This window comes from Dromiciops gliroides, chromosome 1, assembly GCF_019393635.1.
Source record: "Dromiciops gliroides isolate mDroGli1 chromosome 1, mDroGli1.pri, whole genome shotgun sequence".
Classification (NCBI taxonomy): domain Eukaryota; kingdom Metazoa; phylum Chordata; class Mammalia; order Microbiotheria; family Microbiotheriidae; genus Dromiciops; species Dromiciops gliroides.
Window position 1 is genome coordinate 425005259 of NC_057861.1, and position 27202 is coordinate 425032460.

At 42.4% G+C, this 27202-nt stretch overlaps 1 protein-coding gene across 1 annotated transcript in view; it reads right to left on the bottom strand.

The window, feature by feature from the left end:
- Nucleotides 1–17901, bottom strand: part of CD180 (CD180 molecule) — a 41048-nt gene extending 23147 nt beyond the window's left edge. The window contains exon 1 of the mRNA XM_043979818.1: nucleotides 17716–17901. Within this exon, the coding sequence (XP_043835753.1) occupies nucleotides 17716–17805 (90 nt within the window). The 5' untranslated portion in view covers nucleotides 17806–17901. The remainder of the gene's footprint in view (nucleotides 1–17715) is intronic.
- Nucleotides 17902–27202: the final 9301 nt, after the last annotated feature.

Consider the following 27202-nt stretch of genomic DNA (forward strand, 5'->3'; position numbering starts at 1 on the left):
CCCAATTGCCCTGCAATAGAAAGAAAGAAAGAAAGAAATTACAAGTTCCCTCTTCCCCTAAACAAAACAAGACTCTCTCCAAGTAGTTTGCATAGAGCAAACACTGAATAAATGGTTGTTGAGTCACATCCAATGCTTTTTGATCCCTTTTTGGAGTTGGCTTGACAAAGATTCTCGATTGGTTTGCCACTTCCTTCTCTAGCTCTTTTTTACAGATGAGGAAACTGAGGCAAATAGGGTTAAGTAACTTGCCCAAGGCCACACAGCTAGTAAGTATCTGAGGCCAGAGTTGAACTCAGGTCTTCCTGACTCCAGACCCAGCGTTTTATTCACTGAGCCACCACCTAGCTGCTGGTTTCATATTAAAAGTGGAAAGTGCTGATGTTACATGGATAAAGGGAGAGAACAGCCCTTGAGTGAAATTCAAGGCTGCTAAATTGGAAGGTGATTTCAACACAAGCAAGCAGAAAGAAAAGACAGATGGATCTAAAGGAGTTAGGAACACAGCGGCGGGGTGGGGGGGTTGGGGGGGTCGGGAAGAAAAGCAAAAGAAGGTCCTGATTGAAAAATGCAAATGAACCCCCATGGGGAAAGACAAAGGAAAAATACAGACACAGCACTCAGTCAATGAGTGATACTTTGGGTTAAAAAAAAAAAAAGCTCCTGCTCTGAGAGAGCTGTGGATGAACAAAGAGAAAATAAGGTTGTGAGCTGCCCCCTGCTACCTAAGGGGACCAGGGTGGACAGACCACATGGGGCTCCTTTGATCGATAGATTGCAGGAGGTCATGGATACAGGGCAGCCCTGCCCAGGTGGGGAGGCCCGTCAGAACCTCTCCCTCCAAGTGCTAGACAAGGTCACATCCTAATGACTCCATTCTGCTTGATAAGAAGCCAAAGCAGAGAGGGGCAGTAAATGGGGGTGGGGGGGTGGGAACAGAAGACATCTAGAATAGAAAGAGGAAGTCCCCAGTACTTCTCTGCATTGGCAGTGGCTGACCAAAAGGCGGAAGCAGCTTCTGTGGCTGGCTTTCTGTCCATATTTTCGTTTTCTTCTGCTACCAACAGCCTAAATCTGATTGCCCTGGAAATTGGAGCACCCATCCTGCCTGGCTCTCTGGGTCTGGGATCCCTGCTTCCTTTCATTTGAGAGACAGAACAACCAAAATGCTTTATTATGGTACTTTATTGATGCAGCTAGGTGGCATGATGGAGACAGTGCCACATTTGGAGCCAGGTTAGGACTTGGAAGCTTGCCTCAGACACTTAATAGATAGATTCATAGTCCTGGGAAATTCACTTAAACTCTCCTTGCCTCAGTTTTCCCATTGGAAAAAAATGGGGCTGATAAAGCATTTACTTCACAAGGTTGTTGTAAGGATCAGATGAGATAATATGTGCAAAGTGCTTTGCAAACTTTAAAGTCCTATACACTTATCCCTTCCACCCTGTGACTTTCCTTATTGTGGTTTTTCTATACCACAGGTCAGCATAGGAAATTTTTTAAAAACATATTTCCCCTTTAGTCATGTTGTAGAACAAAAAGGGAGAAAAAAAACACAAGAAAGAAGAAACAACAAGAAGAAAAGAAAAACAACAAAAGTGAAAATAGTATGCTTCAATCTGCATTTAGACTCCACAGTTATTTTTCTGGATGTGGAGAGCATTTACCTTCACGAGTCTTTTGGCATTTTCTTGGATCATTGAATTGCTGAGAAGAGTTAAGTCTATTACGGTTGATCATCATACAGTGTTGCTCTTACTGTGTACAGTGTTCTCCTGGTTCCGCTCACTTCACTCAGCATCAGTCCACTTAAATCTTTCCAGGTTTCTTTGAACTCCTCCTGCTCATTCATCCTTTCTTACAGCACAATACTATTCCATTACATTCATATACCACAACTTGTTCAGCCACTCCCCAGTTGATAGACATGCCCTTGATTTCCAATTCTTTACTACCACAGAGAGAACAGCTATAAATATTTTTGTACATGCAGGTCCTTTCCCCTTTTTTATGCTCTCTTTGGGATACAGACCCAGCAGTGGTATTGCTGGGTCAAAGGGTATACACAGTTTTCCAGCCTTTTGGGCATGGTTCCAAATTGCTCTCTAGAATGGTTGGATGAGTTCACAACTTCATCAATAAGCGTAGGAAATTAAATGGGAATTTTGCAGAAGCCACAGATAACACACAAAGGCCAGCAGATGACACAGAAAAGGTTTAGAAATTCAGAAATGCATAAAATATATGTATAGTATTGTATGATAGCAACATATTTTATCTTTTGATACTATAATAATTCAGACTTTTTCTCTGGTACGAAGGGAGGGCCAAAAATTTTTACACAGATTTTCCAGAGGTGGGGGTGGGAGAGTGCACAGTGGAGGGTTTGGGGGGAAGGGTACCACTCCCATAACTCTCTCAAGTGGAAGGGATAACTGTATAATGCTATCTGTGATATCTGTGCAATCAAAACCAATTGAAGGCAGAGAAAGAATGTAAGACAGCTGCAGAGATAAGACGATCTCCAGTTTAACTCAACCTGATCTTGACTGAGGGGGCCACACAAAGCCCGTCTCCCTTTGTCCCACCCACTCCCAGAGGTGTCAGACATGGTCCAATAGGGCAGCCAGACTCCATCTTTTCATTGCTTCAGTCTGTCTTGGCTGTGAGCATAGTGTTGTAAAGGACACTTTGGTGTTTGAGGAAGACCAGATGCCTTTGATTTTGCTACAGAAGCTCCTTATCTCCCTCACCAAAAATAAATAAATAAATAATTTTTAAAAAGGAAGTAACCATGAGAAACGGAGACAAGGGGAAGAGTCATTTCCTTAGGAGAACTCATCCTAAGCAAGGTTGGCTCTAGAAAAAATGTGAAGTTTATTTTCTGGTGCCTTCAGCTGCTCTTTTCCACTCTCTCAGCCCCTTGGGTCACGCTCTGTCTGCACTCCTTTCTCTGGCACCCAAACTCCTGCTTTCTCTCTACTCTCTTAGAATCATAGACTTTCAGAAGTGGAAACACCACCTGAGAGAGCATCTTACCCAACCTCTTTACTGTACAACTGAAGAAACTGAAGCCCAGGGAAGTTGTGACTTGCCTAAGGACATTCAGCTAATAAGAAAGAAAGCTGATGTTGGAATGTGAGGCTCTGGGCACTGGCTTAGTTCTGTCCCTTTTCCAGATACCTCTTATTAACTCAGAATTATAATGAAGATCAAATGGGATAAAGTAGGCAAAGTGCTTTGCAAACTGTGAAACCGTATACATGAGAACTGTTACTGCTATTGTTCAGTAGTCTGACTCTTTGTGACCCCATGGATAGCACACCAGTACTGTTCAGGAAGTTCGCTTGGCAAAGAAACTGGAATGATTTGCCATTTCTTTCTCCAGTGGATTAAGGCAAACACAGGTTAAATGCCTTGCCCAGGATCACACAGTTAGTAAATGTCTGAGGTCATATTTGAACTCAGATCTTCCTGACTTCAGGTCCAGTGCTCTATCCCCTGAATAATCTAGCTGCTTCTGAACTGTTATTACCCCTCAGGAAAGGACCTGATAAGCCCATTTAGACTAAGACTGGAAGAGAGAGAGGGAAAGAGTAAATAACAATTATTAATAATAATAATTAATAATGATATGGTTAATATTTAAACAACACTTTAAGATTTACAAAGTACTGTATAAACATCATTTCAATTTATCATCGCAACAACCCTGGGAGGAAGGTGCTATTATTATCCTCACTTTACCGATGAGGAAACTGAGGCAATTAAGTGACTTGTCCAGAGTCATACAACTAGTAAATGTCCGAGGTCAGATTTGAACTCATGTCTTCTGACTCCAGATCTAGCACTTTATCCATTAAATCACCTACATTGCAAGGTTGGGGGGGGGTGTTTGCATCTGAACAGAAGACATTAGGCCTAATGAATCAAACAACCCTAAGATCAAACAACCTATTCTAGTTTTATAAAGGTTTTCATATACATATTTCATTTTGTCCTCCCTATAGCCCAACAGGATGAGGATTGAGGGTATAGAAGGGGAATTACTTCACATAAGGAAACAGGCTCAGGGAGTCTAAGGGACCTACCCCAGGTCACACAGCTTGCACATAGTAAGCTAAGAACTAGAACCCAGCCTTCTAACTCTCCACTTTCCATCAACAGTTCTGCTTCCATGGAGATCAAGTCCTGCCTTGGATAAACTGATCACCTGAAGTCTCATTATCATACTGATGGACTTGATCCTCAACTCCTCAATGGCTTCTCCCTCTGATTGGAGGGCTGGAGGGTGGAGCAGTAAACTCCTCCTAACGCCTTCCTTTATAGAGGGCTGGTAGCTGAATTTTTCAGGTAATTCCACTTTCCATTAGTCGCTCCCTTGGACCTCTGGCACCTCCCTCTTTTTCAGCTTCCTTCTGGGTAGTGTCCTCCCCACCCCATCAGATTGGAAATTCCTTGAGGGCAGAGACTCTTTTTCTTTTTCTTATTTGCACATAGTAGGTGCTTAATAAATGTTGATTAAATTGAATTGAACTATTGAAAATCCTGTGCTCTCTAATGAGAGAATGTCAAGAAACAGAGGATCATAGACTTGGAGCTATATTTAATACAGCTCCTGGTATACAGTAAGCCTTTAATAAGTGCTTGCTTATGGGATTTGACTTAGAAGGGACCTCAGAGATAGATAATAAAGTCCAACCCTCTCATTTTACAGTTGAGGAAACTGAGTCCGAGAGAGGGGGAAATGATGTGTTCAAGGTCACCAATATAGAAGTAGCAGGGCAGACATTTGAACCCAGGTTCTCTTGTCTCCAAAACCTAGCACTCTTTCTACTACTTTGGTGGGAGGAGAAAGAGGAGGAGCTTAGCCTTTTGGTGGTTTCTAAAAGTCTCATTGCAGTTAGGTGGTTCAGTGGACAGAATGCCAGGCCTGGGGTCAGGAAGACTCTTCTTTATGAGTTCAAGTCTGCCCTCAGGCACTTACTAGTCATGTGACCCTGGGCAAGTCACTTAAACCCTGTTTGCCTCAGTTTCCTCCTCTGTAAAATGAACTGGGAAAGGAAATGGCAAACCACTCCAGTATTTGTGCCAAGAAAACTCCAAATGGGGTTAGGAAGAGTCAGTTGGACACTACTGAAAAACCACAGAACAACAATAACAAAAATATTGTGAAGGTGGCTGCCAGGTTGTCATACTTGGGCTCAGAAGCAAGTCTTTTATTCATTTGGTCCCAGAAGGGGAGGGCAGGGTGGTATTTATCCACCTGGCAGGTTGTTGCAAAAGAAGATGGACCTTAACTTTCAACAATTGTTGGAAAATTGAAGGGTTCACAAGGCTAAAAGAAGGATTATTTAAAACTAGGCCATTTGTGACAGTGTGGTTAGAGTGGGATTAGCCTGCATGACCTCACATAACACTTTTCTATTTCCTCTAGGATAAAATATAAACTCCTCCATATGATTTTTTTTTAAAGCCCTTCACAATCTTACCTCTCTGCCTTCCCTACTCTGCCTTCCAGCTAAACTGGCTTCCTTGCCCAATTCCCCATTCCAGCTCCTGCCTCTTTCTGTACCTTGGCATAGGCTTGGCCCCATCCCAAATTTTTTTTTTCAATTTTTTTTTTTGTGAGGCAATTGGGGTTAAGTGATTTGCCCAGGGTCACACAGCTAGTAAGTGTCAAGTGTCTGAGGCCAGATTTGAACTCAGGTACTCCTGACTCCAGGGCCGGTGCTCTATCTGCTGTGCCACCTAGCTGCGCCCCCCCCATCCTTAATTGAAATATACTCCCACCCCACTTCCAAAGATCCTGGAGTGGTTTATCATTTCCTTCTCCAGCTTGTTTTATAGATGAGGAAACTGAGGCAAATAGCACTAAGTGACTGGCCCAGGGTCACACAGATAGTAAGTATTAGAGGCTAGTAAGTAGATGAGTGAGTATCTCAGGAAGATGACTTCTTGACTTCAGACCAGGCACTAAGTGCCACCCAGCTGCCCTCTTAGGTAAGATTTTTCTGATCTCTCTCCCTAACCCTGAAGCTGTTAGTGATCTGGGCCTCCTCTTACCTCTTGTAGAAAAGAAGCTCTTTGAGGGCAGGGATTTTTGTCTTTTCATCCCCCAGGAGCCATCTTCAATGAGATTTTAGGAACCACCAAAAAGCTGACTTCCTTCTCTATGCCTAGCTCTAGCACCTGGGATGTCTAAGAAATGCCTGTCAAATTGAATTGAACTGAATCATGTACTATTGTAGTTACATGTGTTTGTGTTATGCCCCGCTTCTAAACTGTCAGTTAAATGAAAATAGGAGCCTTTGGACTGTGAGTCCTTTGAGGGTGGGCACTGTTTTTGTTTTTGTTTCGTATTTCCAGCAGAAATGCTCCCCGACTTGACTGGACAACTCGGATCTATCACAATCGTGCCTCTCTCTCATCATCTAGCGCATGTTAGGGAAGTTCCTCAGGGTCACATGATAAGTGTCAGAAGCAGGATTGAAACCCAGGTCTCTCCTGATTTAATGTTGGTGATCAGTATAACTCTCCAGCCAAGTAAGAGTCTTTTCTTCTCTTCCCCATAAGTACCACCCCCTTCCCCCAGTAATGGCTCACAACCCTGGTTCAAAAAAGTATTCTGGTGCCTTGTCCCTATTGGCCACTCCCAACTTTTCATTATTACACACTTGTAATACACTTGTTTGTACATGGCTGCTTGTATGTTGTGTCTCCCATTAGATTGTGAGCTCCCCAAGAACAAGGGTCGCCTTTTCCCTTTGTATTTTTAGTGCTTAGCACAGTGCACAGAGTAGGCACTTAACAGGCTCTCTGTTAGAGGGACTTTTTCTCACTGTTTTGATTGTTCACCTAGTTCTTGCACAAGCTAACTAGAAAAAAACCCAGGAATGCTGCCTTAGTCCTTTCAGATCTGAGTAGTGTAGATACATTTTATTTAGTCTCCTTTTCTCTAACAAAATAATCACTGAAGGCTTGTAAAATCATTCTTCCCTGGGGTCTCCCAGAAGCATTTAATAATTTCATTGCCATTCTTCAGAGCCTTTCCCATTTAGTCCCCTGTAATTCTGCTGGTGCAGGAGGGCAGATCCCTCCCACACCTAAGGGCCCCTATCATTTTCCCTGAAGGCTCTTGCTATTCATCAGCTTTCCCCTGTTTTATCTTCCTGTAGTTTCAGCTGCCCATGACTAGAGCCCGTGAATGTGTCACTGGATACATCTTTACCTTCTTTCCCTGGAGCAGTGAAAGAAAATGACTACTTGGGAGAGAGCTGCAGAGCATCTGCCTACGCCCAAAGGCAGTGTGGTATAATGGAAAAAGCCCTGAACTTGAAGTCAGAATTCAAGGATTTAGATCTGGAAAGGAAGCATTTGGTCCTGGAGGTCACACATATGGGAAACACCAGAGTCAGAACTCAAATGAAGGCCTCACAATTCATCTGAACAAGTCCAAGCCTCCAGTAGACTATGTCACCTTAGGTAAATCATGGCAATGCTAAAAATCCCATTTTCTTCATCTGTGAAATGGGGGTAATGATGCATTTATTCCCTACCTTGTAGGGTCATTTTGTGCAAATAAGGTAAAGTAGCTAGAACATTTTGGAATTTTAAACACTAATTTTATAGAGAGTCAACCTCCAAAGTAGGATGTCCTGTGTTCAAGTACCCCCTCTGACTGTGCAAATCAGCACAAGTGTCTTAACCTGTCAGTGTTCTAGGACAGTGGTTCTCAAAGGGTGGTCCAGGGATGTCTAGGGAGTCCATGAAGGCAAAATTATTTTCATAGAAATACTAAGAAATTTACGTTTCTTTTCTTTTCTTTTTTGGTGAGGCCATTGAGGTTAAGTGACTTGCCCAGGGTCACACAGCTAGTAAGTGTCAAGTGTCTGAGGCTGGATTTGAACTCAGATCCTCCTGACTCCAGGGCTGCTGCTCTATCCACTGGGCCACCCAGCTGCCCCTCTTTTTTTTTCTAATATGGTAAATTGCAATAGATAGAACCCAGGTAAATCCTGAATAATTGGGATCCTGAATCAGAGTATAAAGGGGTCTTGAGACCAAAAAGTTTGACATTCCTTGCTCTCTAAGACTATAAGTTGTAAAGGTGCTGACATGCCCTGATAAAAGGAGTTTCCTTTTTCTGGGGGTGCCTGTGTTTAATGAAACCACAGAGTAAGTCCTCAGATATATGTTTTATTCACTCATTTTCAGGTGTGTTCTACTCTTCATGACCCTATTTGGGGTTTTCTAGGCAAAGATACTGGAATAGTTTGCTATTTCCTTCTCCAGCTCATTTGACAGATGAGTAAACTGAGGGGAACAGGGTAAAGTGACTTGCCCAGGGTCACGCAGCTAGTAAGTATCTGAGACCATATTTGAATTCAGGTTCTCCTGACTTCAGGGTTGGCACTCTATCCACTGCATCATCTAGCTATACACACACACACACACACACACACACACACACACACACACACGTAATCTATTAAAACTTTCGCTTAATATGAGATTGTCAGGAGAGAAACCAGAAAAAAAGACAAAGAAGTACAAAATGACTTTTAAACGACCCCCCCCCCCATGGATGGTACAGGTGGGGTGGGAAAAGAGGGCAACTCCTTTCCTCTTTCAGCCTCAATTTTCTCCTCTGTAAAATGAAGGGGTTGGACACCATGATGTCAAAGGTGCCTTCCAGCACAAAATCCTTGGATCCTGATTTTGCATTATACTGCATTGCCTTTGGAGGAGGGGGGATGCTCAGGAGCTCCCGAGCAGTCATTTTCTTTCATTGCTCCACGGGAAGATGGTGGTAAAGATGCATCGGTGGCACATTCATGAGATTTAGTAACAGGCAGCTGAGACTGCAGGGAGATAAGACTAGGGGGGTGGGGTATGTCTACAAATGAATGAAAACCTTGTTACTCATTTGACTTTTCAGCTTAAGTAATAAACTGACCACAATGAGCAAATCCTTTGGGCTCCTTGGTTGAAAGGCCTTTAGAAACTCACTTTAATGCAGTGGTTCGGAAATTATAATGGGATCATAGGTTCATAGATTTGGATCTGGAGGAGACATTAGAAATTATCTAGTCTCGGGGTAGCTAGGTGGCACAGTGGGTAAAGCACCAGCCCTGGATTCAGGAGTTCCTGAGTTCAAATCTGGCCTCGGACACTTGACTGTGTGACCCTGGGCAAGTCACTTAACCCCCATTGCCCTGCAAAAACAAAAACAAAAAAACAAACAAACAAAAAAGAAATTTTCTAGTCTCACATTTTTTAATTTACAAAGGGGGAAACTGAGGCCAAGAGATGGGAAGAAACTTGCCCATGGTCAGTTAACAAATTAGTAAAACCTCAATTCAAACTGACCATTCTTCTCCAAATCCTGTTATATACATCTCAGTGTACTTATCTCATACTTCTCCCTTCCACATGGGCAGTACTGAAATATGTCCTGTCCTACTTGGACACTTTGAATTACTATATTTCCTCTGATTTTTGGGGTCCAGAACTATGTTTTTTTAAAAATTATCATTGGTGTCAGGGAAGGCGCCCTGAAGAAACAGTCTCTGATGATGCCAGGCAACAACTGAGTTCCTCAGCAATTTATGTTCCAGAAGAGTTCCCTGGAGCACCGAGGAGTTCAATGAATCTCACATGCTAATGATCTCACAGCTAATAGCATGTTCCAAAAGTCTTAGTGAAGTTTTAAGCTTTAATACCTTCAGAAGAATCAACACTGCAAACTTAGGTTTAAAATCATTTGAAAGTTTAACTATTTAAATTTCTTACATGGTTATTGAGTTTTGAGCAATAAATTTTAATTCGAAAATGATGATGCACCCTGTTATTATGTGTTGTGTATGATGATGCTTTCTCAGACCTGAGGATTAGTGGAGTGGATCCTCTTGCTTGTCTGATCTATTTCCATTAGTCTTTTTCTTGTTGGGTTGTCAAAACTGTCATGAATGCATCAAAACCTTGTTCTTTGGATGATTTTAAGGGTAAAATGCAATCTTTTGGGTTACTGGGCAAGCGACTGATGAAAATTTTTACACAATTCAAAAATTCACTAGAGCAATGTTCAGCATGAGCGTGAAATTGTTAATAAGAAATATATCAATATCTTAAAAGTACAAATAACATTTCAAATGTTTTTTGCAAGCTAGTAGCATTTGTAGTTCTAAAGTTAGTAAAGCTTAAGACTGCACTAAGACTTTTGGGACACCGCATCCAGAAGTAGGATTTTGAACCTATCTACTACAACTATTCCTATGCTGCCTTTCTGTCTATACTAAAATGAACATATATTCCCGAATTTAAATGCCAGGATATGTGGTTTGACAAAGCATATGCCTTTTCAAAAAGCATATTAGAAAGACCCTTTCTTTTCTTGAAGTTGCAACTGACTTGGTGAATGCAGGGCATATTTATGGTTCATATATCTATGGTTCATATCTCTTTCTCTCTATATATATATCTATGGTTCATATACCTATATCTATATATATGGTTCATATATACACATGTGTGTATATACACAATACACATATATACATACATACATATATAGACATGTATACCCCACCCCATTCAACCATCCTACCCCCACATATGTATATATGTATGTATATATATATATATGTGTGTGTATATGTATGTACTCTACTCCTCCTCCTCCAACAATCTCCAGTATCTGCCTACTGAAGATCCAGCCTTCACTATCTAGCTCTATTCTACTTCTTCCATGAAACCTTCCTTGATTTCCCTAGTGTACACTGTTTTTAACAACTTCCCATTGAAGTTGTATGTCTCTTTTGCATTTCTCATGCCCTACTTTGTGTTAGAGCTATTAATATGAAGTCCTGGAAGGCAGTATTAGCTTCACTTTTGTCTGTGCATCACCAATACCTGGCACGTGGCACAAACTAGGTGCTTAATAAATGCTGGTTGAAATGAGTTTAATTAAATTGAATATAGTGGATTTTCCTCCTGGATTATAAGTTCCACAAGGGCAGGGATCAGGTCTTATTTATCTTTGTATGTCCCTCCAGTCTAGCATAATGCTCTAAATACAGGGGTAGGGACAGGGACTAGGCTTGTGATATCATTGGTATTGGGGACTTCTGGGTGAGGAAACTCACTCTCCCAATATGGGTCAACACCTTCTCTATAACTTACATTCATAGAGAGCTCCCTAGGGCTCTGTACACAGTAGGGGTTTAATACTTGTTCACTGGATCATTGATAAATTGAGTTAATGAGAACATAGGCAAGGGATCAAATGCAGCCACGGTCAAATGCTGGCCTGTGGGGCACCGGGATGAGAATCGGCACCCTTGAGAACTGCTTTCTTAGGCTACTCAGAGCACCTGAACCGGCTCTCAACTCAAGGTATTTGGTTATTCCTTGGACCATTACCAAGAGACATTGGCGTACATTATGAATTTGTCTACAATTTGAATACATTGGCTGGCCCGACCCTGGACTGTCTAGTAAAGGACTTCTAGTGGATCTCAAAAACTTTCCAGCTTTCTTCCCCGGTGACAGATCATTCCTATTCCTAGAGCATCCATGAGATCCACATGTTTTTAGGACCACATACCATACCACCTACTCAGACTTACCCTCCCCATGTTCAGAATGTGTGACTAGTCTAATTCTGTCCAAAGTGACCTGTCCTCTCTCCTCATCTCCACCTCCTGTTTTCCCTGGCATCCTTCGAGTCTCTCTAAATCCTCGCCTTCTGCCTTTCCTGATAGCTCTGTAATGCTAGTGCCCCCTCCCCCTCCCCCTCCCCCTCCCCCGGTAATTTCTCCAATTCATCTTTTATATAGGGACAGCTATGGTGGTGCAGTGGGTAGAGAGCTAGACCTGGAATCAGGAAGACTGTGGAAATTTATTTTGATTTGGGGACCCTACCTTTAGGCTAGATTAGAAAGCCTTAGGGCCCTCAGGGTCTCTCCCCCTCCTCCTCAGCTTCAGCTGAGTGAAAAAGCCCTGTGGGCTATACAAGACGCCAGGTCAGACAGCTGGGGTGGGGGGGGGAAGCCCCCAGCTCCGACCTGAGCGGAGCTATCTGAAGGATCCCGGATGGTCTGTGCTGAGGCATGAGGCTCGAGAGCACCCCCCCCCCCCCCCCCCCCCCCCCCCGCAGCTGCAGCTCTGGCTGGCAGATTAGCTTGGTCCTGTGGGGGCGAAGGAAGCCCCGAGATTTGAGTGGAGAGAAGAAAAGGTATATATAGGCCTGGGAGTGAGATAGAAAAAGAAGGAAGGGGACGGACTAGATAAAGGAGGACAGGCTGAGGACGGACTAGATAGACAAGACTCAGGGGTTCGGACAGACAAGAAGAGGTCAAGAGGCGGCTGAGGAGACGGCAAAGATTGGAGACTAGAGACGGGGCTACAAGGACGCAGGAGAAGAAGAGAAGGACTAGGAGCAGGCAAAAGAGAGGCGGAAGGGCAAACTGACAAGAGCAGACTGACAAGGTTACAGGCCTTAATACAAACCAGGGAAAGTGTAACGTGCCCTGAGGCCTGAGGCGGCTAAGGCCCTTATTGTATTCAAGAAGTTGGAAGTGCAGCAGGTGGGAAAGAGAAGCAGTGGAAAGAGACCACAGGAAAGCAGTCAGGTTGTACATTTTATTTCCCTGTATTCCTAATTTGAAATAGTATCTCATAAATAAACTCTGCTTTGATTATTTGGTTAAGAGGCTTCTTAATCTTTAGTTTATCAGTTTGGGAGCAGTGTGGTGGAACTTTACAAACGGCCCAACATTAAATTAATGAAGTCAGATAGCCAAATAGTCAACTGTCTCCAGATTAGTCTTCCAGTCAGCTTTAGTCCCCCCCCCCCAAATTGTTAGTCAATTCAAAAATATTCTAACAAGACCTATCTTCCTGAGTTTTCAATTCCTGCCTCAGAGCCTTACTAGCTATGCGACCCTGGGCAAGTCACTTCACCCTGTTTGCCTCGGTTCCCTCACCTGTCAAATAAGCTGGAGAAGGAAATGGCAAACCACTCCAGTATTCTTTTGCAAGAAAAACGCCAAATAGGGTCACGAAGAATCAGGGCACAACTGAGTCTACACAAAAATCCATTTATAGGTCATTTGCCTATAGCTATTCACATGCGGTCCTCCCTCATTTTAGATTGTGAGATACTGGCAGCAGGAACTGTCTTTTAACCCCAGCCTCTTAGGCATAGTTGCTGACATATAGTAGGCACTTAATAATTGCTGCTGGGATAACTCATTCTAAATTCTGATAGACCAATTCAGACTGAGTTGTTACTTCATTCACATTACAAGAGAAAGTCAGAGCTAGGAGAAGGGCAATGTTTGGCTTAAAGGAATTACTCTTTAAAGACAATGGTAATTTAAACTGATATTGATATAGGTCTTTAAGGTTAGCAAAGAATGATCTCATCTAGGAGGTAGGTATTGTTATTTGGAAACTGAAACTCAAGGAGGCTAAGTAACTGCCAATCATCACAGAACTGGAAAATATCAGAGGTAGAGTAGGAGCAGCCTTAGGGACAATGGCCAATATACTATAGGGGAAGTTGCAAAATTTGAGGTCAGGTGCTTTCTATGCTGTAGCTCCTAATACAAATTGAGGCTTCTTAAACATGTTATGGGGGGGGGGGGCAGCTGGGTGACACAGTGAGTAGAGCACTGGACCTAAAGTCAGGAAGACTGATCTTCCTGATTTCAAATATGACCTCAGACACTAGCTGTGTGACCCTGGGCAGTCACTCAACCCTTTGACCTCAGTTTCCCTCATTTTTAAAATGAGTTTGGAGCAGGAAATGGCAAACCACTCCAGTATCTTTGCCAAGAAAACCCCAAATGGGGTCACAGAGAGTGGGACACGACCTGAAAAATGAAAAGAGTCAGGTTTTAGATCAAAGTTGTATAGCCTGAGATTCTTCAAGGCTCCACCTTGTAGTAGCCACCTGACTGCACAAGAGCAGGAGGAAGCCTGAGCTTGTGGCTTCAGGAGTAGCAGGATGGAGCAAATACTCATCTCCTGGTTTTTTCCTCTTTTTCCTCTACCCCTAAAGCAAAGCTAATTGAGCAGGCTCAGAATCAGCTACTTTGGCCTTCCGTGCTTGACTCTGCAAGGTCCTGTTGACTCCTGTTAGATGTGCTTCATCTTTCCCAAGCACTGTAGCCTGGTCCCCCAGAGTGCAGTTATATGACCCACAGAGTTAGAGGTGGAAGGAAACTTAGATGTCATCCAATCCAATGGCTTTCAGTTTCCGCTCAAGAGCAAACTAAGGCTAGGAGACCACCAAGGCTCCCAGATGGCACAGAGACAGTGAGTATGAGCCCTCTGACAGACTCCAAGCTGTTTTCTTCTATAGCATCATGCAGCCTTCTTTCTGCTCTTAGGAGTTACAGGGGCTGTTCGTCTTGTCCACCTGTGGAACTGATTGAATTCTGAATGTAAAATTACCACAAAATGAAGTGATTTTTTTACAAAGAAAAGAAAGAGGGCAGCTAGGTGCTGCAGTTGGATAAAGCACCAGCTCTGGATTCAGGAGGACCTGAGTTCAAATCCGGCCCCAGACACTTGAATACTTACTAGCTGTGTGACCCTGAGCAAATCACTTAACCCTCATTGCCCCACCAAAAAAAAGAGAAAGGAAAAGAAGGTGATTGAAGCATCTTTAAAAAAGAAAATAGAAAAAACAAAACAAAAGGAAGACTAGAAAAGAAAGTCAAATAACAGGACGGCTTTGAGAGCTACAGTTGAACTTATATTTAAAAAGAAAAGCAAATGTACATGACAGAGCCTGAGGTTTCAAGTATAATGTTCTTTTTCTGTTCCCTCTGCATATGCAAATATTCTATTTAGTTATAGTTTGCTACGCTTAGAATTAAAGTAAAAATTAATAATTAGAAAAAAACGAAAAAAATAAAACCCCAAAATGAAGTTACTGTGTCTCTCCTGCCCCAGCCAAAGTGCTGGCTTATTAAAGTACAGTAATTTTATGATGATGTCTTGAACTGAAAGTTGATCAATCAACAGGGACTGGTCATTGGGCCATGGATTTGCCCACTTCGAGACTGAGGGATTTTCCCTCCCCATGTATGTGTGCATAGATTTGTCATTCTGCTCTGTCTTCAAGGACAGACTTTAAGATGTCTTTGAGAAATGTCCTTTGGTTAATGTCTTTGATATCATCAATGCAGGTAACTAACTCACCATGTGGAAGCTTTTGCGATACAAATCATTTGTTAACTTAACAGTTAGAGATTTGCCAAGAGCAGGGCTTCTTTTCCCACTCAGACCCCTTTTCACCCTGGGGGAATTTTATGCAACCCAGGATATATAGGTATATAAAATGGATATACATATCAAACATTTGCTGCCAAATTTTTTTTCGACCCCCACATTCAGACTCAGTTTAAGCTTTGACTTAAAGCACTGGGAGCTTAAGGTACTTGATCACGGCCTGAAGCTGGTATCAACCAATCAATTAGCCAATAAGAACTTGTTAAGGGCTTACCATTAGGTCTGGATAGGGCCACAGAGAGAAAAAGGGAAATAGTCCCTCTCCTCAAAGAATTTACATTCTATGGTGTAACCAATATGTATCCATATAGTATAATACTGGCACCAGGTGGCACAATGGATAAAGCACCGGACCTACAGTCAGGAAGACTCATCTTCTTGAGTTCAAATCTGGGCTCAGATACTTCCTAGCTGTGTGACCCTGGCGAGTCACTTAACATTGTTTGCCTCAGTTTCCTTCATCTGTAAAATGAGCTGGAGGCAGGAAATGCAAACCCTCCAGTATCTTCGCCAAGAAAACCCCAAATGGGTCACAAAGATTCAGACAAGTGACTGAAACAACTGAATAACAACTATACACAAATATACAGGATACATATATACACATACATATCACATACATGAAGCAGTTCTTCCTGACTCTAAGGCAGTCCTTTACCTCCTATCCTAACTGTCCTTTACAAATATCCCTTTTGCTGCTAAGAAGTCTTAATGTCTAGACCAAGTGTTCTTGACAGTTTTTGTTTCAAAGACTCCTTTTCAGTCTACTGAAGCCTATGGACTTCAATTATATGTGTCTTATTGCTACATGCATGCATACACAATATACTTGGAAAGAGTTCATAGGCTTTTCTATATTATATATATGTTATTGCTTCAAGTATATATATGTATGTATGTGTATAGTATATGCATTAAATAAAATACAAAAGATTATAAAGAAAATCAATAGGAAATCAATTATGCTGAAATATAGTTATTACGATTAAAAATCAGAAACACAAGTTTATAGATCAAGGGTGGCCATACCCTTCTCATGTTCATACACTTCTGTTTCAAGTCTGACCTCAACCTAACCTTTATCTGTCTACTCCCAAACTTATCTTTTATTCCTGCTTCTGGTCTTGTTTCAGTCTCCTTTTTATGTTGTCTGTTTTTACGAACTTCTGTTTTGGATTGTGTTCTTTTCATCAAGTCTGTCTTCTCTCCCTGTACCTTACCATCCTACCTCCTAATTCCTGTTTTGTTTGTAGTTGCTGATCTGACTTTCTGGCCCTACCTCAGCCTAACTCAAATGCCATCCATCCATCTGCTCACAGCCATTAACATCACATCAACCCCAATGCACCAAGGCAGCCCACTTGTCACATAGGGGCCCAGCAGCCAAGATGCAGGTTTCAGCCACCATGGAAGCAGTTGTCAGACAGGCCTAGGAATTGGAAAAATAGATAATGCCAGGCAACCCACTCGGGAAGAGCTGAGGAGGAAGGCTGAGGGTGGGCATTTGATGAGAAAAGGGAGCAAGACTGAGTTCTTCCATAATAACCCTTAGAAAGAACTCCTAATTTGAAAAACACAGTTTGAGTGCGTAGAAGTTAGGTAAAATTGGCTCTTCTCTCCTTTTTTGTTCTTTGTGTTGGAATGACAAAATGGAGAGCTGTGGAAAAATGAGGGGATGTTGGCAGAGGGTTTATATCTTTAGGATTTAGAGTTGGAAAGGACCTTGGAGTTGTAAACATCTCTAAACCAAATATGGGTCACCCTCCCCCCACTCTTTAACACCCATTTCTGCTTTGTGAGAATGAGGAATAAGTTAGTGGCAACAAATTGGTTGATGCTTTGCCTTGAAACCCTTTCAATGATCCCACTCTCTATGTTCACTGGAAAGAGACTATGACTTAATTCACTGGAAAGAGACTATGACTTAGTATCAGAAAACCTGAGTTCTAATTCCAGCTCTGCCACCCATTGGTTCTCTGATCTTGGGTTAGTCCCTGGTCCTCCATTCACTAATCTATAAAAATTAGAGAGTTGGAATGATCTCTAAGATTTCTTCTAGCTCTAATATTCTATGAATGTGAAATAGAATTCTTTCTGGGACATGGTTGGCTGAAGAAAAGAATATTCCCAGACCTTTTCTTTCCTGACACTGAGCCTGCTTCCCATTCTGTCTGAGATATCTGGCTTACTCCACCCCCCACCCCCCCAAAAGAAAATCTGGCCGTGCTCCTCATTTTCCTTTTATTGAGGGAGATTGAATAGTGGGATGCTTGAACTCAGGTCAGATTCCAAATTGTACATCTGGATTTAACCTAGAGAAAGACTAGCCTTTCCACTCCTTCCAGGTTCCCCTCCCTCTCTTTTGTCTCTTCTCTTCTCCTGTACCCCTACTTTTATAGAACTTACCTCAGTGCACATCTGGGCTGCAGATATAACTCCTACACAGTGAGGAGTCAACGGGATGACCAGAAGCAGGCAGCACATGTAGCCTGACATCTCTAAGGCTTGTATGACTTCAAGCCCAGCTGCCCCGTCCACCCTCTTGAGTCAAGCAGTGGCTGTCAATGAAATATACAACAACCCAAGAGCTCAAAGCCGGGAGCTCTGACAAAAGTGAAAACATGGGTCAAAGTTTTCACCCTTTGGGCAGTTCCTCCCTCCTCTTACCACAAAAAGAGGAAATCTCTCTTGGCCTGGGCCCCTCCCCACCCACCCACCACCAAAAGTTCAGCCCCACTGGGAGTATGAATGATTAACACAGCACTTCCTGATGGTAAACCTGATGTATTTGAGCAACTCTAGGCTAGATGTTCTCAACCTGGGCTCCACTGATAGATTTTGGGAAGTCCATGAGCTTGGTTGGGAAAAATATGTCTTTATTATTACCATAATTAATTTTCTTTGTAATCCTATGGATTTCATTTTGTGCTTTAAAAATGTTAATCTGAGAAGGGATTTATAGGCTTCACCAGACTGTGGGGAAATGGGAGAGTTGACACAAAAAAGATGAAGAACCTCTGGTCTAGGGCTGGGGGTGGGTGGTGTATTTGGTTCCCAGACTAATAATTCATTTTGATGTGGACCAGTTTTGGCAGATGTTAAGTTTTCTACCCCTGAAATTGAGAGCTACTGGGAAGCCTTAGAGAACTTTTATTGATTTGAAGAAGCTCCATCAAAATAATTGCTTGGAGCAAGGTGAAGTGTGACTACAGAGTAGGATGGGCAAAAGGATGCCCTGAGGTTTTGGGTGAGGTGGCACAGTGAAGGTGAAAAACTGGATTTCGTCATAATCTTCCTATGAGCTCTTACCTTACCACCTCAATTCATGTACCAATCCTTCTTTTCCTTAATACTCTGGGTTTACTTGGCACTGCTCTCCCCCTAGTTCTTGTCTTACTTGTTTGGCCTCTTCTTAGTCTTCAATGCCAGATCATTATCTATTTCATGTTTCCTAAAATGAGTTGGAAAAGGAAATGGCAAGCCATTCTAGTATCTCTGCCAAAAAATACCAAAATGCAGTTGTAAAGAGTCAGAAATGACTGAAACTGCTCTACTACTACTACTACTACTACTACTACTACTACTACTACTACTACTACTATTACTACTACTATATTCCAAGATTCTCTCCTGGGCCATCTTCTCTTCTCCCTTTCCCCCCTCTCTTAATGATCTCATTAATTCCCATTGGTTAAATTATGATCTCTATGCAGATGACTCACAAATCTATATATCCAGGCCCAGTCTCTCTCCTGAGCTTTGGTCCTGGACTACTGCCTACTGAACATTTCAAATGGTATGTCCTGGAGACATAGCATGTCCAAAACAGAACTTGGTATTCTCCTTCTCCCTCCAAACCCTCCCCTCTTCCTAAATTCCATATTCATGTCAAGGAGTATTATCATTCTCCTAGTCTTCCAGGTTTGTAACCTAAGTGTTATCCATGATTCTTCACATCCTCTCATCTCACATATCCAAAAGGTGGCCAGACCTTGCTGTTCCTCCCAACTGACTTCGACTGTCTATTCTACAGCCACCACCTTAGTTCACTTCTAACCCAGAGTATTGTAATGTCTTCCTAAATGGTCTCCCCACTTTAAGTCATTCATAACTTCAATCCACCTTCCACTCAAATGGATTTCCATCTGATTTCCCATAATGCCAAAATGATTTCCCATAAGCACAAATCTGTCTCATTCCCCACCTCAATAAACTCTAGTGGGTCTGTATCACCTCCCAGTTAAAAATGAAATTACCCTTTTGGGCCTTCAAAGTCCTTTACAAACTCATCCTTACCTATCTCTCTAGCCATGTTGTATATTCCAACCTTCTTACATTCTGTGGTCCAGACAAACTGGCCCATTCTTTATTCCTCACACATAGCACTTGAAGTCCCATCTCTGACCTTTTGTACTGTTCATCCTCATGCCTGAAATGCTTTTCCTCCTCACCTCTGCCTGTCAGGATTCCTGATTTCCTTCAAATCTCTGCTCTACTTTACTTTACTTTTATATTACTTTCCACCTGACACCTTTCCTGATCCCCCCAACCATTAGTGTTCTCCCTAACTACTATGTTTTTATTGTGTATTTATTTGTGTATGTATTTAAATTTATATATGTTGTCTTAGGGGCAGCTAGATGACTCAGTGGATAGTGTTGGGCCTGAGTCAGAAGACTTGCATTTAAAATCGGCCTCAGACCCTTAATGGCTGTGTGACCTTGGGCAAGTCACTTAACCCTAATTGCCTTTTTAAAAAAAAGCAAATCGAAGAAAACCCCATGGGACAGTATGGTCCATGGAGTCAAGAAGAGTTGGACATGACTGAACCAACAACAATGTTGTCTCACCCAATAGATATAAGTTCCTTGAGATCAGGGATTTTTTCTCTTTTGCCTTTGCATTTCCAGGGCCTAGCACAGTCCTTGGCACATAGGGCATCGGATAAATATTTGTTGATTGATTAGGTGATCAATCAATAAGCATATATTGAAGCACAAGTTATAGTGCTAGGCAGCATGCTGGGTGGGGTGGGGTACAAGACAGAAATGAAAACAGTTCCTGCCCCGAAGGAGTTTGCTTTCTATCAAAGGAGACAACACATGCACATATTACTATATACATAATATTCTACAAGTTGTGGGGGACCAATTTTTTAATTGGGGAGTGCTAGCTAAGCGGCTCGCCGTAATATTGGGGCAAGGAAGGAGACCGGCAGCTTCCCTCAAAACAGAACAAGATTTATTTTAACAAGAACGAACTTAAAAAAACAACAACACACAAACAGGATCAGTAGGATCAAGGGAAAGGAAAATAAAATCGGGAAAGGGAAATTATAATACCTGAAAAAAATACCACCACCCAGGAATCAGCTGAAAATACGCAGCAGAACACCTGTCACTTTCCAGCTTCCATCTAGAATGCCAATTCTCCTCCCCCAAACCTAGAAAACACCCCACACAGCCCCAGCCAATGGGATGGCCGCTCTGACAGTCACATGACTGCCCTCACTAGGCTTCCAATCATTATAATTTTGCCAGGCTATGTAGGAGTCAGCGCGAGTGGTGATGACGTGAGGTGCCAGAGCCCTGGCAATGCTACAACCAGTGGGTGGAGCACGGTGCGGTTTGGCAGAGCCCCAGGCTAAGGGAATGTACAACAACCTTCTGGTACAGGGGGCAGGGCTGAGACATGGGGAAGAGTATAGGCCAGGAAGGGAAGCAGGGTTCAGATTTCCTTGATGTCTCCGAAACGTTACCCACAAAGAAACTTTTAAAGCCTCCTGGTAGTCTGGGGTGCTTTGGAAACCTCTAAGAGAAGAGAAAACTATACAAAACCATTCCAGTTCTGTATAGGACTAATCCCTACCACAGGTGCTGAGGGTTAGAAAAAGAGCCTCAGCCCCTTGGCATGCAAATGGAGGCCAGAAGGAATGGTTGGATTAAGTCCTAACTCCTGCCTGAATCTCTCCTCCATTTTATTCTCTAACCTTCCCATGTCTGCATCTCTGGCTTCCTCCTCCCCATTCTGAGGCTTTAGTGACGCCCCTTCGTTGTTGGAACAATCTGAACTCTGCTTCTGGGCTAAGCTTCCATACTGGACAGCAAGCAACAAGCTGGTGATGTAATTGGATTTCCTTTGTTCTTATATCATTAACTCCATAATTTAAGGTTCTATGATTTCATCATTCTGGGTTCCCCTTTATTGGTAGATATCACAACCCCTCTATAATTTAGGAGATGGTCTTTGAGAGTTCCTGTGGCTGGAAAAATTCAGCTCCCTGTGGCCAGGCTGGGGATGAGCTTCACTGAACAAACTTATTTAGGCTGGTCCCCAGAGGACAGATATAGTCAATTACTGGAACTATATTTGATGCCTTTTCTGTCTCAGTGGAACCTTCCTGCCCTTGTGTTTCATTGGTGGCCTCTTGGAAAGCTCAGGGTCGCTTTAATGCCATGATGAAGCACTGGAAGGGGACTTTTGGTGGAAGGCTCTTAATCATGTTTTCCCCTTGCCAAAATGTGTTCAGGCAGCAGGCATTCTACTTCATATTTGCTCTTTTTCTCCATTTCATTCAGTTCCTTAATTTTGCCTTGGCTTTTAGAATTCTAGCTTTATAGTTTGTACATACTGTTTTATAGTCATACATGTTGGTTTGCTTGTTGTCTCTCCCATTAGATTATCAGCTCCTTGAGGGCAGGAATTATCTTTTTGCTTTTTTTTTCTTTTTGTATTCCCAATGCTTAGCCCAGTGCCTAGCACATAGTAGGTTGTATTTTTTTTTTTTTTTTGGTGAGGCAATTGGGGTTAAGTGACTTGCCCAGTGTCACACAACTAGTAAGTGTCAAGGGTCTGAGGCCGGATTTGAACTCAGGTCCTCGTGAATCCAGGGATGGTGCTCTATCCACTGTGCCACCTAGCTGCCCCCACGTAGTAGGTTCTTAACAAATATTGATTGACTGACTGACTTGACTTTTGACCCTTTGCTGTTTTTAATTTCAAACCCCACTTCTATCTGCATCTGTTCTCTTTCTGTGCCTGCATGTTCCTTTGTGTTTTCGCATTTTTACTGAGCTTCACTCATATGTGTGTAGGAGTTGCTCCTCTACTTCTTTGTCATAGGTGCCTTCTCTGGTATTATTTCATGGGACCTCACCAAAGTTACTGCTATAACTTATGGGGACTGTACAGGTCTCTGGGAAGAGTGGTCTTCAAGAATCTGTGATGGCATTCTGTGCACTTCCTCCACTGATGCAGATATACTTTAGGAGATAGTTGGCCTGAATTGCTAGGGCCCCACACAGGAGGTCTGATTTCTCCAACTCTTGAGGTTAGAACCATCCTTCTTGGGCAGAGAAAGACATGGCAGGCTTGCTATTGGTTCACTTATGCTCAAGGAAAGAAACAAAGTGGAAGAGGTAGCCAGAGGTCAGTGGTCTAGGTTCAGGCTCTCCCATGTGGCAAATGTGCCTACTGCCGTGTTTAAGTGATCACTGAAAGTCAGAGAGAGAGAAACAGAGAGAGAGAGAGAGACAGAGACAGAGAGAGAGAGAGACAGAGAGAGAGAGACAGACACAGAGGCACAGAGATAAAGAGAAACGAGAGGAGGGAGGAAGAGAGAGACAGACAGAGAGAGGGAGACACATATCACATGCTCTGAGACAGGAAAAAGAAAAAGAAAGCAAAAACGAATGTGATTTCTTCTTTTAAAGTTCACTGAGTGGGAGTTCCTTCCTGGCTTAGTGGCCTTGGCCTTTGCCTCTGCCACTGCCAGAGAGACAAAGGGAATAATCCAAGGATGTCTCTGTCACTCTAAAATACAAGTCCTGTAGCACTGACCTACATGCATCACAGGAAATAGTCAGGGAAGCCCAGCTCAGCTTCACATGTTCCAGAGGGTATTCTCTCCCCACAGTAGATAGGGAGGATCTGATGAGTCCACTGCACCCTTAACATTTGACCACAGTCTGGAGGCAGCTAAGTGGCGCAATGGATGAAGGAAGCACTACTGGCCCTGGATTCAGGAGGACCTGAGTTCAAATCTGGCCTCAGACAGTTGACACATAACAGCTGTATGACCCTGGGCAAATCATTTAACCCTCATTGCCTCACCAGAAAAAACTCCAAAACAAACAAAAACCCCCCATTTAACCAGTCTTCTTTTGATATCCTCATGTTCCGTTTTGCTTGCCTAGAGGAGTTAATAGTATTTGTAGGTATTGTCTCATCCACTGGCTCATTGTGACTTCTGCATACAAGTTTGAAACCTTCAGATTTGATCTTTCCTTCGTATGTGATTATTATTTTATACTTAATGAACCCAAATAACAAATCAATATCAATGGATAAATATTCCATGAAATGAAGGAGCTGTTTAATGTGTTTTTTAGTGAAACAATCTGGCTTGATTGCATCTATATACATTGAGGAGCTAATAAGTTTTGTTTTGACTCCTTTAATTTGGAAACCATATTTATTTCATTGTAGGAGAGATGATAATGGATTTAAAGCTAGGCAGAACCATAATGTGTTTAAAGAGTTTTCCTTGAAAAATGTGTTTTTGTTCATTTTTGACATTATCACACTGTCATATTTTAAATGGAGAAGAGTTTTCCATGTGGATGTTAAATACTCTAATATTCTCACTCTGTTTGGACCTATTCCATATATTTGCAGTACATGAACAAGCCAAGAGTATGGGACTGAGTCAAAGGCTTTATGATAACCAACATAAGCAATATAAATGATATGAATCTTTGGGGCTGCTTGTTCAATAATTATCTTTATTGATAATAGGTTGCTTTTTAGACTGTCAGGATGTTCATATGCACTTTTATTTGCTCTTTTGCCAATATAGTATTTATTCTCTTTTAAGTGTTAGCCAGTGATTGTTATTGTTGTTGTTGTCATTGTTGTTGTTGTTGTGGTGTGTGTGTGTATGTGTGTATGAGTGATATAAGCTGTGAGTGCTCAGCATAAAGTATGTCAACACCTCATTGTCCTACCTTTGGAAGTGTAGTTGGTGTTCTCAGCTTTGGTGAATAGATACCTGATGCCTCCTGTTGAGTAAGGTAGGTAAAGCTTGTGTTCGAGAAGGAGATGGTAGAATCCTTTCCTTCATGGATCAAAGAGTTTGAGCCAATAACTATAGATCTTACCTGGCCCGATAATTGCAATTTTGTAAAGAAATTAAAGCTTCCATCACCTCTCTGGATGGAACTGTTCTGTCATTCGATGTTGTTGTGGTTGTTCAGTTGTTTTTCAGTCATGAATGACTCTTCATGACCCCATTTGGAGTTTTCTTGGAAAAGATATTAGAGTGATTTGTCATTTCCTTTTCCAGCTCATTTTATAGATGAGGAAACTAAGTCAAATGGGGGTAAGTGACTTGCCCAGGGTCACATAACTTCCTCCGTCAGGGCTTTTCTCTCTCCTGTGTGTTTTTTTTTTCTTTTACACTTGTCAAGCCTCTGTAGGAAAGTTTTGATTATTGTCAAAATTGTTTACTTTGTTCTTTTTTTTTTGTGGGGCAATTGGGGTTAAGTGACTTGCCCAGGGTCACACAGCTAGTAAGTGTTTAAGTGTCTGAACTCAGGTCCTCCTGAATCCAGGGCCGGTACTCTATCCACTGTGCCACCTAGCTGCCCCTACTTTGTTCTTTATACGACTTTGATTCCTTCTAATCTAGGATCAGAAATCTAGAGCTTGAAGAGACCTAGTGTAACTCTCTTATTTTATAGATGAGGAGACTGAGGATCAAGTAGCTTAAAATCTTTGTCCAGGGTGATACAGGGAGTAAGCGTCAGGAATGAGATTTGAACCCAGGTTCTTTGATTCCGGAGCCAATATATTTTTCCCATTCTACAGTACCAGGCCTGGAATCAGGAAGGGCTGAGTTTAAATCCAGTCTCGGATACTTACTGGCTGTATGGCTCTGGGAAAATCACTTAACCTCTCTGACTGCCTCAGTTTCCTCATCTGTAAAATGGGGATAATAATAGCACCTACTTCTCATGCTTCTTGTGAGGATCAAACAAGATAATAATTGTGAAGTGCTTAGCATGATGCCTGGTACATAGCAGGTATGCAGTAGGATCTATAAGTGTTATCTAGTTGCTAGTATTATTCTGCTGTTCTAGAAGCAGCTTAGAGTCAGGAAGACCTAAGTCCAGAGGTGGATGAGCAGCCCTGAAAAGGGCTCTGCAAGCCCTCAGTGGCCACACCCTGGTAGAACCATCTCAGCAGCTGAGGGTAATTGACAGGCCTCAAACCTGTGGATGAATTAGGGGGATGTCTACCTCAAGCATTTGAAGACTTCCCCCAGCAGAATGGGCGAATGAGAACAATTTGTTCCAATGGCCAGGAAGGCGGCTGAAACAGAGTCTGTGGGCTGCTTAGAGCTTTGCAAGGGTCACCCACTGCATCCTGGGGAGCTCCGGTGGCATCACCTGTTGTCCTGACTTTTGTCTTTTCACTGGGCTTTGGTGACTCTGGGAGAGTGAAGATGAAGACTTTGTGCAGCTCTGCCTCACTTAAATCCAATCGTGCAAGAGTCAAGACATAATTTTGTCACTGGTCCTCCTTGGAATCAGGGACCATCACCACCACCACCACCACAACATAACACAACAACAACAACAACATTTCATCTAATCCAGGCTTAGGGATAAAGTGTTATTTTCTTTAATCATATTCCTGCATTGATTGAAGATAAGTTGTATGAATTGGGACTGAGTTTGCTGTTGACAAGAAGCAGGATGAAGCCTTTGCCTCTAACTATTCTAGCCAATCAGAACTATCCTTAAAAGTAGGGTGAGGCTGAAACTGTCCACCTGTCTCCTTCTGAGATTCATAGGAGCATCATCTCATTGGCTGATATGCCAATCAAACCTGAGCAATTATCAGAACCCAATTCACCAGGATTTCTTGTTTCCCATCACAGATACTGTAGTGGTCTCAGGGAAGCCAGACTTCCTGCCATGTATCACCTTGACTGGCCTTCCCCTCCTTTGCTGTTGTTTCTCCTAATATGAACAGTGAGTTGAGCTTCTATTAACAACAACAACCACGCCAAGCAAACAACAAAAACGGTATTCTTGTTATTATCATTCTAGGCAAACCAGTTTCAAATCCTGTCTCTGATGTGTACTGGCTATGTGACCCTGGATGAATCTCATAACCTCTTAGCGATCAAGGCAAGTCTCTAGACTGGCACTGGTAGAAGAACCTTCCTTACCATGGTGTTCCCTTTACCAGTGAAACCACAGATCTGGTCTCTATCCTCTCTTGACATTTGATAAAATTCAGATAAAAGCATTTCTGGCATATCTCTACTCTATCATTGTTCTTTTATGCTTAATGCTTTCCAGACTAATGCACAGGTGACTTAAATGGTTAATTATTGCAGAGGAATAAAAGTATTGGGATAACAGCTCATCTTCTGCAAGTCCAGTGAAAGCATTTTCTGAACAACTCCAGAAACACACGGGATGAGGAGATTAATATGTACCTCTTCACATATGGTTTTGATTTCTTCTGCTAGAGTTCTATCTTTTGAGAGTGTTTCATTCCTTGTAGATTGGAGTTATGAATATTCAATATGATGACATCTATTAAAACATTGTTCTGGGGCAGCTAGGTGGCTCAGTGGAGTACCTGAGTTCAAATCCGGCCTCAGACACTTAACACTTACTAGCTGTGTGACCCTGGGCAAGTCACTTAACCCTAATTGCCTCACTAAAAAAACCCAAAAACCCCAAAACCCCCAAAAAACAAAACAAAAAAAACCCATTGTTCTTACATTTTTATGGGTCAATGTTAAGTCTGGGTGATCATAGGCAGCAATTATGTCTGTGGGGATGCTCTATTTCCAATGCAATTATTCCTGAATTTT